General features: G+C 40.8%; 1 protein-coding gene across 1 annotated transcript in view; it reads left to right on the top strand.

Moving 5' to 3' along the window:
* Positions 1-12,070, top strand: part of flt1 (fms related receptor tyrosine kinase 1) — a 40,522-nt gene that overhangs the window by 19,199 nt on the left and 9,253 nt on the right. Inside the window, exons 11-29 of the mRNA XM_034862711.1 lie at positions 1,215-1,338; positions 2,093-2,201; positions 4,351-4,659; positions 5,802-5,948; positions 6,023-6,154; positions 7,101-7,207; positions 7,535-7,670; positions 8,128-8,232; positions 8,326-8,439; positions 8,548-8,636; positions 9,063-9,147; positions 9,245-9,342; positions 9,479-9,601; positions 10,407-10,518; positions 10,691-10,790; positions 10,946-11,051; positions 11,184-11,281; positions 11,527-11,596; positions 11,720-11,811. Coding sequence (XP_034718602.1) covers positions 1,215-1,338; positions 2,093-2,201; positions 4,351-4,659; positions 5,802-5,948; positions 6,023-6,154; positions 7,101-7,207; positions 7,535-7,670; positions 8,128-8,232; positions 8,326-8,439; positions 8,548-8,636; positions 9,063-9,147; positions 9,245-9,342; positions 9,479-9,601; positions 10,407-10,518; positions 10,691-10,790; positions 10,946-11,051; positions 11,184-11,281; positions 11,527-11,596; positions 11,720-11,811 — 2,256 coding nt within the window. The remainder of the gene's footprint in view (positions 1-1,214; positions 1,339-2,092; positions 2,202-4,350; positions 4,660-5,801; positions 5,949-6,022; positions 6,155-7,100; positions 7,208-7,534; positions 7,671-8,127; positions 8,233-8,325; positions 8,440-8,547; positions 8,637-9,062; positions 9,148-9,244; positions 9,343-9,478; positions 9,602-10,406; positions 10,519-10,690; positions 10,791-10,945; positions 11,052-11,183; positions 11,282-11,526; positions 11,597-11,719; positions 11,812-12,070) is intronic.

Genomic DNA, 12,070 nt, shown 5'->3' on the forward strand with positions numbered 1-12,070 from the left:
GATAGATAGATAGATAGATAGATAGATAGATAGATACATAGATAGATAGATAGATAGATAGATAGATAGATAGACAGACAGCCTTTTTGTCCTGCCACAAAATGTTTCCCCTCTCAATAATGTCTCCCTGCTATCAATTGTTTTTTGTATTTTGTATTATACTTTAGCCTAACAACTTTGGTGAATGTGGACACTGCATTTTCAGTCCGTGCTTTATAGTGAGGGGATGTATTTTTTGGCAGACCAAAACTGCAGTCTGGAATTATTTGTATCACACTATAATTCTTGCTCGGACTAAGTAGAAACTTCTCCACATTCATCTAGGTTATTATGCATAATTTGAAGTATGAATAAAATTAAATACTTGATAGTAAGGCATCATATTTGCATTATAAAGGGGGGACATATTTATTGGCCGACTGAAAGAATGTGTATCCTCCAAACTTTTGCTAGAAAAAAGAAACTTCTTCATATTCACCAAGGTCATAAGTTATGATTTGATGTACATACAAAATAAAATACTTGTGCTGTAGATGGTACTTGCTACATTTTCATTACATTTATCATCATGTTCTGTTTAGATAAACAGTTCAGCATTGCAGATACTGTAATGAGACATGGAAAAGTAAATTAAATACCCTTTTCCCTCAACTCTGAAAATAATTGATCAAGCATTGTGTGTTTTAGGCCCCACCCCAGCTCCTATATGATTTTAGAGTTTTTCATCATAAAGAGATGCACATAAATAAACCACAAAGCAGTCTGCATGAGCTCTAGTTCCCACAGTTCGGCTTGTGTGTAATCTATGGATTTAGACTTGTGAGAGTCATTGAGAGGAACAGGAACAGGAACTATTGTCCTGGAAATGTGGGATGAATTGTTAAGAACGGAAGGAAGTTGATCCACAGCATTACAATACCACCTCTGCATCCTCTATAGATGAACAATCCAGAATGACATAGCACTCCAACGATCCATTATTGTCAGCCTGCAGGACAGGGTAAGAGGATGTGATGCTATTGATAAACTGGTTTGGTGATGATGATTATGTGAATGAGAATAACATCATGCAGCGATGATCAAGGCGTTTCCCTGATGTTCTGGTATTCCTCCTGCCGAGCACAGCTGAGAAAAACACAGACACACACACCTAAAAGCAGCATAAAATTATTTGTGTCAACACAGCTGAATCCCTATATTCTTCTTTCTTCAAGGTGTGTGTGTCCAACATCCTCCTCCCTTTGGAGCCCTGTTACAGAGAGGGTCCCTGCCACGTTCACAAGCAACCACATCCTGAGTATTACACACAGACAGGAAGTGCTTCAAGGGAAGAAAAAGGTAGGTGTAGCACTGAAATACACACCGCGACTGATAGTTGAGCTATGTTGTGTTAGTATGAGGGCTTTAAGTTACTGTTGAAAATGAAGTAAAAAAACACAAAATAGCATAATGATGTGTATAAGCTCAAAGAACTACAGTTGGTCCTGGAAAGTATTTGAATTGCAATTATAAACAGAAAACAGATTTGATGGAAATTGGCCAAAAATGCACCAATCTGAATGGAATTACCATAAACCTATAATAATCAAAACAGAAGTATACTTTACGCATCTATAACATGAGGCCGGTGCGTCAGAGAGGGATGAGTAGGTCAAAAGTAACAAAGAAACTTCAGCACACTGCCTCACTTGCAAAGATAAATTTAATAGGTGACAACATTTTGGTGCTAGACCTTTGCCTGATGAAGGTCTTTCTCTCACAAGATCATCTTTGCTCTTACTGCCCTTCTTTGCTCACTCCTCCCACACACACACATTCACAGACCCACTTTTATTAATACATATTGACAGCTTGCATGTTGAACTGCCCACTGGGACCGAAGGTCTGGGTAAAGAAACCCTATTGTCTGCTAAGTGGGCCCATGCAAAATATGATTCTGCCATCAGTGGCAGAGGTAACATGCCTGAACCTCATGCACCATGTGTCCATGATTGTGTGTGAATGCTCACGTGTATGCGTACCCACGCGTGCATGTGTGTGTGTCTGTTTTTCCGTGCTGGTTTGTTAATGCGGATGTTTGTGCTTTCTGTAGACAGTGGGGGTCCTGACTGTGGCAGAGGCCTTTGTGTCTGGAGTCTATCGCTGCACTGCCTCCAACTCTGCAGGCACAGACCAGCTAGACCTCCACTTCTACGTCACAGGTGAGGAATCATCTCCTTAGATATACACAATGGGCTTTTTTTTTGTACCCACATGTGGTATTCTTTTTTTAAATAAGAAATTACAGTAAACATCTATTTTACCTGCAATCTTTTTCCTCCAACATTCACTTCCCATAATATTAAAGAACTAGTTTCTGTCTTCTTCCTGTCGTCTGCTTCCTTTGTCTCACTTTTACTACCTTCTCGGTTTCAAAATATCAGCTGATCCACTTGATGGATTGTCAAATCTTTTTTTTTTTTACTGATATTCTATTCAAAATAATGACTGACAATGCGGAATAATTAATGAATGAAATAAGGATTTTTTTTTTAATGTCAGAGAAAGCAATCAGGCATAAAACCCAAGTGATCCTACAGTACTGAAGAGGTGGAAACTAACTGGTCGTCGATTATTGTGACATTTATCTTTCATCTTGTGATTTGCTGTAACATCTGTAAACACACATGCTTTTACAAACACTCCTGCACAGATAACATATTTGTTGCCTTCTGTTCCGTTAGACTTGGATGATTGCACACACTGCCTTTTCCCTTGCTGTGGGCAGTATTGCCAAAATTAAATGTCCTGCAACAAAACTTACTAAAAACCCAAAGGGTTTTATCTCTATATCTCAGAGCTGTGGGGAGTAAAAAATTACACAGAGCAAATGCAGTAGATGAAAGGCCCTATAGTATTTAATATAAGTAATGTAAATTTACATGAAGAAGGAGCGGGGCAGGAAGGGATAGTAAAAACATAAGACGGGCAGGAATGGAATATTTAGCTTTCAGGTTGCGGAAGAATGTATGAGGAGCCATTACTGCCGTGTTAAAGCTATATTTTATGTTAATGAACATCATTACATACATCCAGGCCATTGTCAAATGAGATGATACAAAGCTAATTAAGCTTATCAGCTCCACTGTATTTGTCAGTATAACTATGTTTGACTATGACTATGGTGTAGTCCAAACACTTTTCTCGAGTGCTTGAGTGATGCATTTTAAGTCACCACTAAGAAAGGACAACCACAGCGGTCAGCCTTGGAGACATGAAAAGGCTTGTATTATATAGATGCGCCGACAGTGTGGTTGCCATTACTTCCTCAAAAGAAACTACGCATTACAGCTTTAAGGGGATTTCATTAGTGAAGCAAGTGACAAATGTCATAGACCTGCAAAAGAGACAATGCAACCAGGCCGCTGCACCTCGTTGAAGAGAGTGGGATGTTCCAGAGCAACAGATCTCAGAGCTCAAACTGACCTAGAGTGAGGGGACGCTATGTGACGGGCAGCTGCTTCAGTATTATCCACCAAAATGTCACAAAGCTGCTCAATTAATTTCATATTGAAGAAATGCACTTTTTTGCTGAAGAGTATTTAGATTCTTTAGTGTTATCTGGTTACATATTTGAACATTTTCCATTGAAAAATGTAAAATAGCATACCAGAAACAAACTCAAATAGATCTTTTAAAATAGTGAAAAAATTATTGATAAATGTTATAGAAGAAGTATACACACATTAATCTAAGTTAAAATCCTTGGCACAACAAAGTAGAGTACGTGCATCGGTTACATGTTATTGTTTGTGTGACGTGAGGTTAGATTTGCTATGAGGCGTACAGGTAAAGTTTTTTTGTTGTGTTTATTTGTGTGCAGGAGTGTGTGTGTTTGTGCATTAGGCTGAGCCTAGTTGTTAGTGTGTGAGCAAGAGCGAAACAGGAACCTGGTGCTCTTATCGTTCTACTTCCCTGTGCAGTGCACTTCCTTGGACTGGCAGGTCGGCTTTATTTCGGGAGGCCTTGGGGTGTTCGGGAAAGATAAACACTATCTGCCATCAGGAAACTCTCGAGCCGTTTCCACGGGAAGTTTCAAATGGCTAAAGTAAATAAAAATGCTTTTCACTGTATTCCACTAGCTGCTTTTACCCACAATAGCCATTCAACATTGTCGTCAAAGGTTACAAAAATGGAGAATCCGTTGAATCAGCTCTACAGGTTGCAGACACCAGACAGGATCCACACACACTTGTTGAGAAACGTAGAGGGCTTTCACATCATACAGGAGATCAGTGAAGGTATATATTTTTGTTCACGTTTGCTCTCCCACACCTTTCATCAACATCTTTTCATCTCTGCTTCACTCAGATGTCCCAGGAGGTTTCAGTGTGAGCCAGGGGGAGGAGCCTAGAGAGGGTGGCGAACTCCATCTCACCTGTGTAGCTAATAAGTACCTGTACACAGCGTTGTCATGGCAACGGGTGAATGAGACCGAGGGTGTCCAATCCCGCAGCCCTGCCCGCAGCAGTCAGCAGCTCACATTGGGGGAGTTTTCCAATTCTCTGGTCCTGTTGCTAAGCAACCTAACAGCCAGAGACTCCGGCGCCTACAGATGCTCTGCCCACCACCTGATCATCGGACGGGAGGCACACCTGGACATACAGGTGGTGGTCACAAGTGAGTAGTCGCAGCTTTATGATCTTATCTTCATCGTCCATCTTTAAGCCTACAGTCACTACTGTGCATTTTTGGTTACTTTTAAAGTAACATCTTTGGATTGTGTTTTTAGCTTGTTGTCTGCACACAGTGATTGCTTTTATTTGATATTTAGATTGTGCAAAATAAATATTCATAATGTATATACATACATACAAACAAACAAACACCCACACGCTCCCCCAGAGTTTCACTGTCGGGAATTGGGTTCCCTAGACTTCCTGGGGCCCCACCCTGCCTTTGCTCTTGCGCTCCGGCTCAGCACCTCTTTCACGTGGGAATGAGCTCTTGTCTGGAGGAAGAGCTCACAATGGCACTTTCCACAATGCCACATTTACAGGCCCTCACATAGGGCCGGCGCTAACAATCAGCCAATCAGACACTGTCAGGCCCCAGCCCCCGCAGACAATCATCAATTGTTGACCAAGAGGAAGATAGGGGAAACAACAATCAGTTGCCTTGGTTAAGTGACTTTTCTTCATGTCTTTTACTGCTGTTATACAATCAGGGCTCAACACGTCAACTTCCTCCACTGGGACCCTCACAAGGGAACTAATAGAGAGACAGGGTTTTCCAGAAAGAGAGAAGTTGGGGATAATGTAGAAAAAAATAAAGCATGGGAATAAAGAGACTCAGGGGTGATCTGATCTAATTATAGTTTATGAGTAACGTAGTGTAATTGTGATGCATGAGATGGAAACTTAAAAACTGCATTTAACTCATTGTGTGCACTCATTTGCCATTAACTGCCAACCTGACGAAATACTACATTGTTTTTGTTTTTTAGAAATGGGTTTGTATTGCAGCGTATTTCAGGGTGAAAGAGTGGCCTTAGAGAACCCAAACGTCAGCTGACTCACCGGTTGAAGCCGAGGCCACGCTTCTGGAAAAATGTGTCACTACCAGTGCAAGATTATTGTCCAAAAGTGGCACTGGTCCAGAAAACCGTGGGAAAAAATACCACTGCTTTCACTTCACTTAAGTTCAGTACTTGGGTTAATGTACTTGGTTACAACAAACCACTGGTAATTTGGCAGACGTTGCACAAACACTGTTGCACATTTTTCAGCACATTTTATTCGTTTGTGTGTTTCTTCTTTCAGTTCTGGAGCCTCCGGTGCTGCTTAACAATCTCACAGATTGTACTGTCAACCTCAGCAGCTCAGTAATCCTTAGCTGTCCCTCTAAAGGAGTCCCAACCCCAATCATCATGTGGTACAAGGATGAACGTGCTTTGTCTCAGGGATCAGGTGAAAATAAATACCATAACCATGCAAACTGCAGCTGTATTCTAGTGTCTAAGAGTTTGTGCCACCATCTTTAGGTATTGTGATATCAACAGAAGATGGGACCCTCCATATTGATCGAATCACAGTTGAAGACCAGGGCATGTATACATGCCAGGCCACCAATGAAAGGGGATCTGCAGAGAGTTCTGCCTATATATGGGTAAACCGTAAGTATCTGTCAACCAGTAGTACTTTTCAATTTGAATTTTTTTTTTGGTCCTCTGTGTTTACTTCTTCGCAAAGATATTTCCATTCTCTTCCATTTCTGGGTTTGTCTGAATCTCTATTGTTCCAATTTCTGTAAATAGATGTATGGTGTGGATGTACAGACACATAGTACAATAATAAATGACATTGTTTTAATGGATGTAGTAATCATACCCAGAGGTGTGCTGTTCAATTCTATTAATGGGAGATGATGTGTCTGCTCATCAATTCCTATGTAAACATTGATCAAAGAACGTCTTAACATGTGGGACACACTCCTTTTGTCTAGTTCTTCTCATACACACATCCACATATATACTCAGTCATACTTCCGGTGGTGGTAGAATTATAGGCAGGCCCCTATTGTGGTTATACCCCACAGTTTGAGCATCATTCCCGTGGTGGACATGCTTCCCAGTCAGGGTCTGCAGAGACAGAAGTAGCTGTGTGCGTGTGTGCGTTTGTGCGTGTTTTGTTCTGAACACTCAGGAAGGAAGCTGTCTCCCGTTTTTATTTCCTCCAGAAGGGCCCTCGTCTCAGAGAGGCTGCCTGAGCCTTTCTACTTCTGCACAATAAAAAAGTAAATTTAGTTGGGATTTAATAAGGAAGATAAATCATAGTGTTTCTAGATCATGGCATAACAGTAAAACACAGCCTCATTTTGAAAGGTGGAGAAACATTTAAACATCAACCACCTTAGTAGGGGGTGTTACTGTAATAGTTTCTTTGATTTATGTGCAATTTATTTCTTTGATGATCCGAAATTAATGTTAAATAGAAGTCTTATTAGTTGTTGTTATTATCTAAAGCTGATTAAGCACTAATGCGGTGTGTGTGTGTGTGTGTGTGTGTGTGTGTGTGGGCGTGTGTGTGTGTGTGTGTGTGTGTGTGTGTGTGTGTGTGCAGGTGCCTCAGAGGCCTCATTTCTGGAGATTCCGACACTTACCTGTACCTGTGTGGTGGCCACTTTCTTCTGGCTTTTGCTGACGCTTTTCATACGGAAACTGAAACAGGTTAGAGGAAACCAAATTATGTTTGTTTTCTGGTACAACAAAAATATGTTCAGGTTTGTATGTGCACAAGTATTCCTATATGTCTTTAGACTGGATAAAGAGTTTTTTTTTCATTACATAATTTCACATATCCTGATTAAATGACTAGTTGGAGGCATGGGATTTTCATTCAGCCTCCATTTGCTCACTGTTGGAGTTTCCCATAAGCACCTGAATGCATCAAAAGTTCCTGCTCGCATCTTTCTACAAAATACTACACAATTATGCTGTTAGTATAGAAAATGTATGGGTTTTCTAAGTACCAAATACACTCTTCTCTCTCCAAAGCCCAACAGCTCAAACACCAAACCAGAGCACCTGTCAATCATTCTGGACAGAGGGGAGGGGCCAATAGAGGAGCAGTGTGAGAGACTACAATACGACCCCAACCAATGGGAGTTCCCTCGAGAGCGGCTTAAATTAGGTACCCTTGTGAAAACAAAAATTGCATAAATGGATGTTTTTAACGTGAGTGACTTTGACTTGTGATGTAAAACTTGAAGGATTACGTGAATTTAATGCTAACATTGGGAGAGAGGGAAGGAATTAAAGATCACATAACAGAAGGACTTTCTCAGAGGTCTTATCAGATTATTATTGGGAGTGACTTTCATTCCATTTTATCAGACTTTGTGTAGTCTGTGGTGAGCTAATCAACTCCAGCAGAGGAAGTGTAAACTGTTGACTGAAACTAATCAGCTCACTTGGGTGGGATTCTGTTAGATGGACTGTTGATGGGGTCTAAAGTCTTTGCTTATCAGCATCTCACGTCCAGGATGGATGATAATAGTAATTAATAAAGTAGCCCAATTAGACACAAAAACACACCTCCATTCCCCTGTCAGTCTCAATCACAGCCTCACTCTTTCTTCCTCTCTCAGGGAAACCTCTGGGCCGTGGAGCCTTTGGTAAGGTGATGCAGGCAGCTGCATTTGGTATAGACAACAACACCAGCTGCAGGACTGTGGCTGTTAAAATGCTCAAAGGTACAAGATCGGTTCCTGGTATTCTGAGAAAATAAGATTGTAATTCTGTGTGAAAACATTTGTGCCACTTTTTTCCCGCCTTTTGTCCACCAGATGGAGCTACAGCCAGCGAACACAAAGCTCTGATGACTGAATTAAAAATCCTCAACCACATTGGACATCATCTCAATGTAGTCAACCTACTGGGAGCCTGCACCAAGCCGGGAGGTGTGTGTGTGTTTCTTACGCATTTGTGCTCTAAATACACCTAATGACATATGCACAAGATCCTTTTCGTGCATATTTATGACGTGTATGTGTTTTCTGTGTGTCCAGGACCACTGATGGTCATTGTGGAGTACTGTTGCTATGGAAATCTTTCTAACTTCTTGAAGGGCAAGAGAGAGGTGTTTGTGTACAACACGGTGAGTCTACTAACATACTTGAAGATGGTGTCATGATAGCCGTATTTCCCGCAAAACAGGACCTCCATTGCATGCAGAAAGATTTCACAGTAAAAGTTCCCAACACTTCTCATTGCACTTGAGAAAGAATAAAAAAATCTCCCCTTTGTGTTGCACACAATTACAAAATCATACACTCAAAAACGTACTTCTGCAATTTATTTGAGGTTCAAAGACATTATCAGTTCTCGAGCAGGCCATCTACTTCCCTAACCCTGTAGCCTCAAATGTCATTTCTCACACAGCAAAACATGTTTATGAATTTCTCTCAACATATTTGTTGAAACCACAACACATATCTGAATACACAAAATCCAAATGTTGTCCATATTTTCACGCTCTGTCAAACAATATTTGAAACAACTAACCGATTTCGCCCCTTCTCAGCCGGCAGGAGGAAAGGACGGAGGGCCAGGTTGTTTTGGCAGAGTGTCTGAGTTTGATTCGAGAGACAAGAAAGATAATCAACTTGGTAAGGCACGAGCTTACTGTACCTTTTTTATTTTATTTTTTTTTTTTGTGCAAAGTGCTCTACAATACCCCTGTGCCCCCTCTCTTTTTTCCTCTAGATGCCGAATCTGCCTCCAACTCCCCTTTATTCCTGGAGGACCTCATCTCCTTTAGCTTCCAGGTTGCGCGAGGAATGGAGTTTCTCGCCTCTCGCAAGGTCTGCGTGCGTGCATCTGCGCGTGAATGCGTGTGTGTGTGTGTGTGTGTGTGTGTGTGTGCGTGTGTGTGTATATGAAAGTAAATGTGTGTGTTTCTTTTTTTTATGTATATCTTGCTGCTTTTTTCTTCATCAGTGTATTCACCGAGACCTGGCAGCCAGAAACATTTTGCTTTCTGATAATAAAGTGGTTAAGATCTGTGACTTTGGCCTGGCCAGAGACATCTACAAAGACCCTGACTATGTCCGCAAGGGAGATGTGAGTACATGTGAGCAATGTGGTTCCAAAACAAAATAGTCTTGCACTTGCATTTTGTTGCAAAATTCTTCATAAGCTAATTCATTAGCCAAATGTGAAGGGTTCAATTGATCATTTTCCCATTTTTTCAACATATGAAACATTGAAACTTTTTCATTTCTTAGAATTATCATATTTTAGAATTGAAAAGATCAGTAATTTCATAAATAGTTTCCATTAAGGGCGACATCTATCTCATCTGGCCGAGCATGCTCCCCATGTGGGCTGTCCTTGGCAGCACTCTAGGTTTTCTGCATGTCATGCCCTATCTTCCCCTTTCCTGTGTATCTGTACTGTCTAATAAATACCCATAAAAAAACACCTTTAAAAATACTTAAAAATATACATAAATTGGCTGTGGATTTAGCATTTTATACCTGCTACACATTAGAGTTAATTTACAAAATAAACTGCTTTTGCAGACACTTTCTGAAAAGATACTTGCCACAGGCAAAAAGGGTGTTTAACTTTCTTTATAAATTCAAAAATAAAATTCATAAAAAATGTAATTGAAAATTTCCGTATTTTTAGTTATTCATGTAGTTGAAACAGGACTATGCATTAAACCACATTACAAGTGTTTAGATGAATCATGCAACCATTCACTTCTTGCTTTTGTTTTGGAAATAATAAGCAACAAACATCACATAACCTTTTTCCTCAAAAGGATCTAGGCCACAGATAACTTTTCAACCAGATTAACTTTGACTGTTTCCTCACAAATGGCCTTTTGCAACTCTGTTCCTGCGATCTGATTGGCTGACAGGCCCGCCTCCCTCTAAAGTGGATGTCTCCAGAGTCCATCTTTGACAAGGTGTTCACCACGCAGAGTGACGTGTGGTCCTATGGCATTCTGCTGTGGGAGATCTTTTCTTTGGGTAAGAGCCCTCTCACGGCGGTTTCATTTCAAACGTACAATGCAATACCAAAGCCCTGCAACACATACCATGATCTGACCTTATGATACCTTGTGTTTGGAAGATGCGTATTCAATTCTTTGGGTGGGCATGTTCACATATTGATTTATTGACATGTGTGTTTGCCTAACAGGTGCTTCCCCTTACCCTGGTCTTCACATAGATGAAGAGTTCTGCCACAGACTAAAGGGGGGAACAAGGATGCGAGCGCCTGAATACAGCACTACTGAGATGTGGGTGGATATGTTTTCAACGCTGTTACTAAAATCAGTAGTGGGGGGGGTCCAAAAAGTAGGAAAGTTGTAAATGAGGAGCCCAAGGAGGGAGAGCATCATTCAAACCTTTATGTCATGTCTCTTGATGTACACCTGTATATTTGTGTTTTCAGTTACAGCACAATGCTGGCATGCTGGGAGGCCAGTCCCTCAGATCGACCCACCTTCACTAACCTGGTGGAGACCCTGGGAGACCTGCTGCAAGCGAGAGTTCAGCAGGTCAGGCTTTTGATAGATCTTACTCCTTCAGGCTTATGATTTGTTTCTTGCCCAGCAAAATGTTAACATATAAATAAACTACACTAAAGGACAGGATGTTTTACACCCTGATTACTTTCCTCTCTTTAACAGGATGGAAAGGATTACATTCCTCTGGGATCTTTCATGACTGGAAACACTGGTCGCAGCGAGTCCTTCAAAGAAAACCTGCTTGCAGTCACAAACATGAGGTAAGAAAACATTATGCAATTTAATATACAGCATTGCAGTCCGAGTCAGTGCACCTTGACTTAAGATGTTATACATGATTTATCAAATAGTGCTGTAGTATAATGAATGCAAAATAAGGGACAGGTGTAGATGTGAAAGGGATGAGAGAAGTGTGAGGTACCTGAAACATGATTCAGAAAAAACAGGAAACAGGTTGAGAAAGGAGACAAATGTCCAACTCTTAATTTTTTCTGAATATATGTAGTTATATGAGGGGTATGGCCACACTTCAGACGTTTGAGGAACTGCCCTTCGAGGAGCCAGACAGCCCTGACGTAAGAAAAAAACCTACACTTCTGCTTACATACATAAAGACATACAGGGGACGAGACAAAAACGCATCCTCACAACAAAACCCAGTAACTCTCTGATAAGCTGCATGTTTGAATTCTCTTTAGGATGAGCAGAGTGACAGTGGCATGATCCTCCCATCTGAGGAGCTAAAGCGTCTGATGTGGAATAAAGGCACCAAGAACAGGAAACTCAGCAGGTGGTCCCCCCTCATCTCTGACCTCTAAACCCTTGACTCCTTACAGTCCAGACAACTTGTCAGCTGTAAATGAGACACTTAATTGTTTAATACAAAGATAACTTGTGACAAAACAGTGAAGAGGTGTTGATTCTATGAGGTGACTTTTATCGACATATGAGTTTTCATGACTTTTTTTCAAATATTAAACTATGACTTTATTCAGATGTACTATACTATGATGTTTTTAACTTTTTTTGACATGTGATGGCTGTGGCTC

The sequence above is a fragment of the Etheostoma cragini genome, chromosome 22 (genome assembly GCF_013103735.1).
Source record: "Etheostoma cragini isolate CJK2018 chromosome 22, CSU_Ecrag_1.0, whole genome shotgun sequence".
NCBI lineage: Eukaryota > Metazoa > Chordata > Actinopteri > Perciformes > Percidae > Etheostoma > Etheostoma cragini.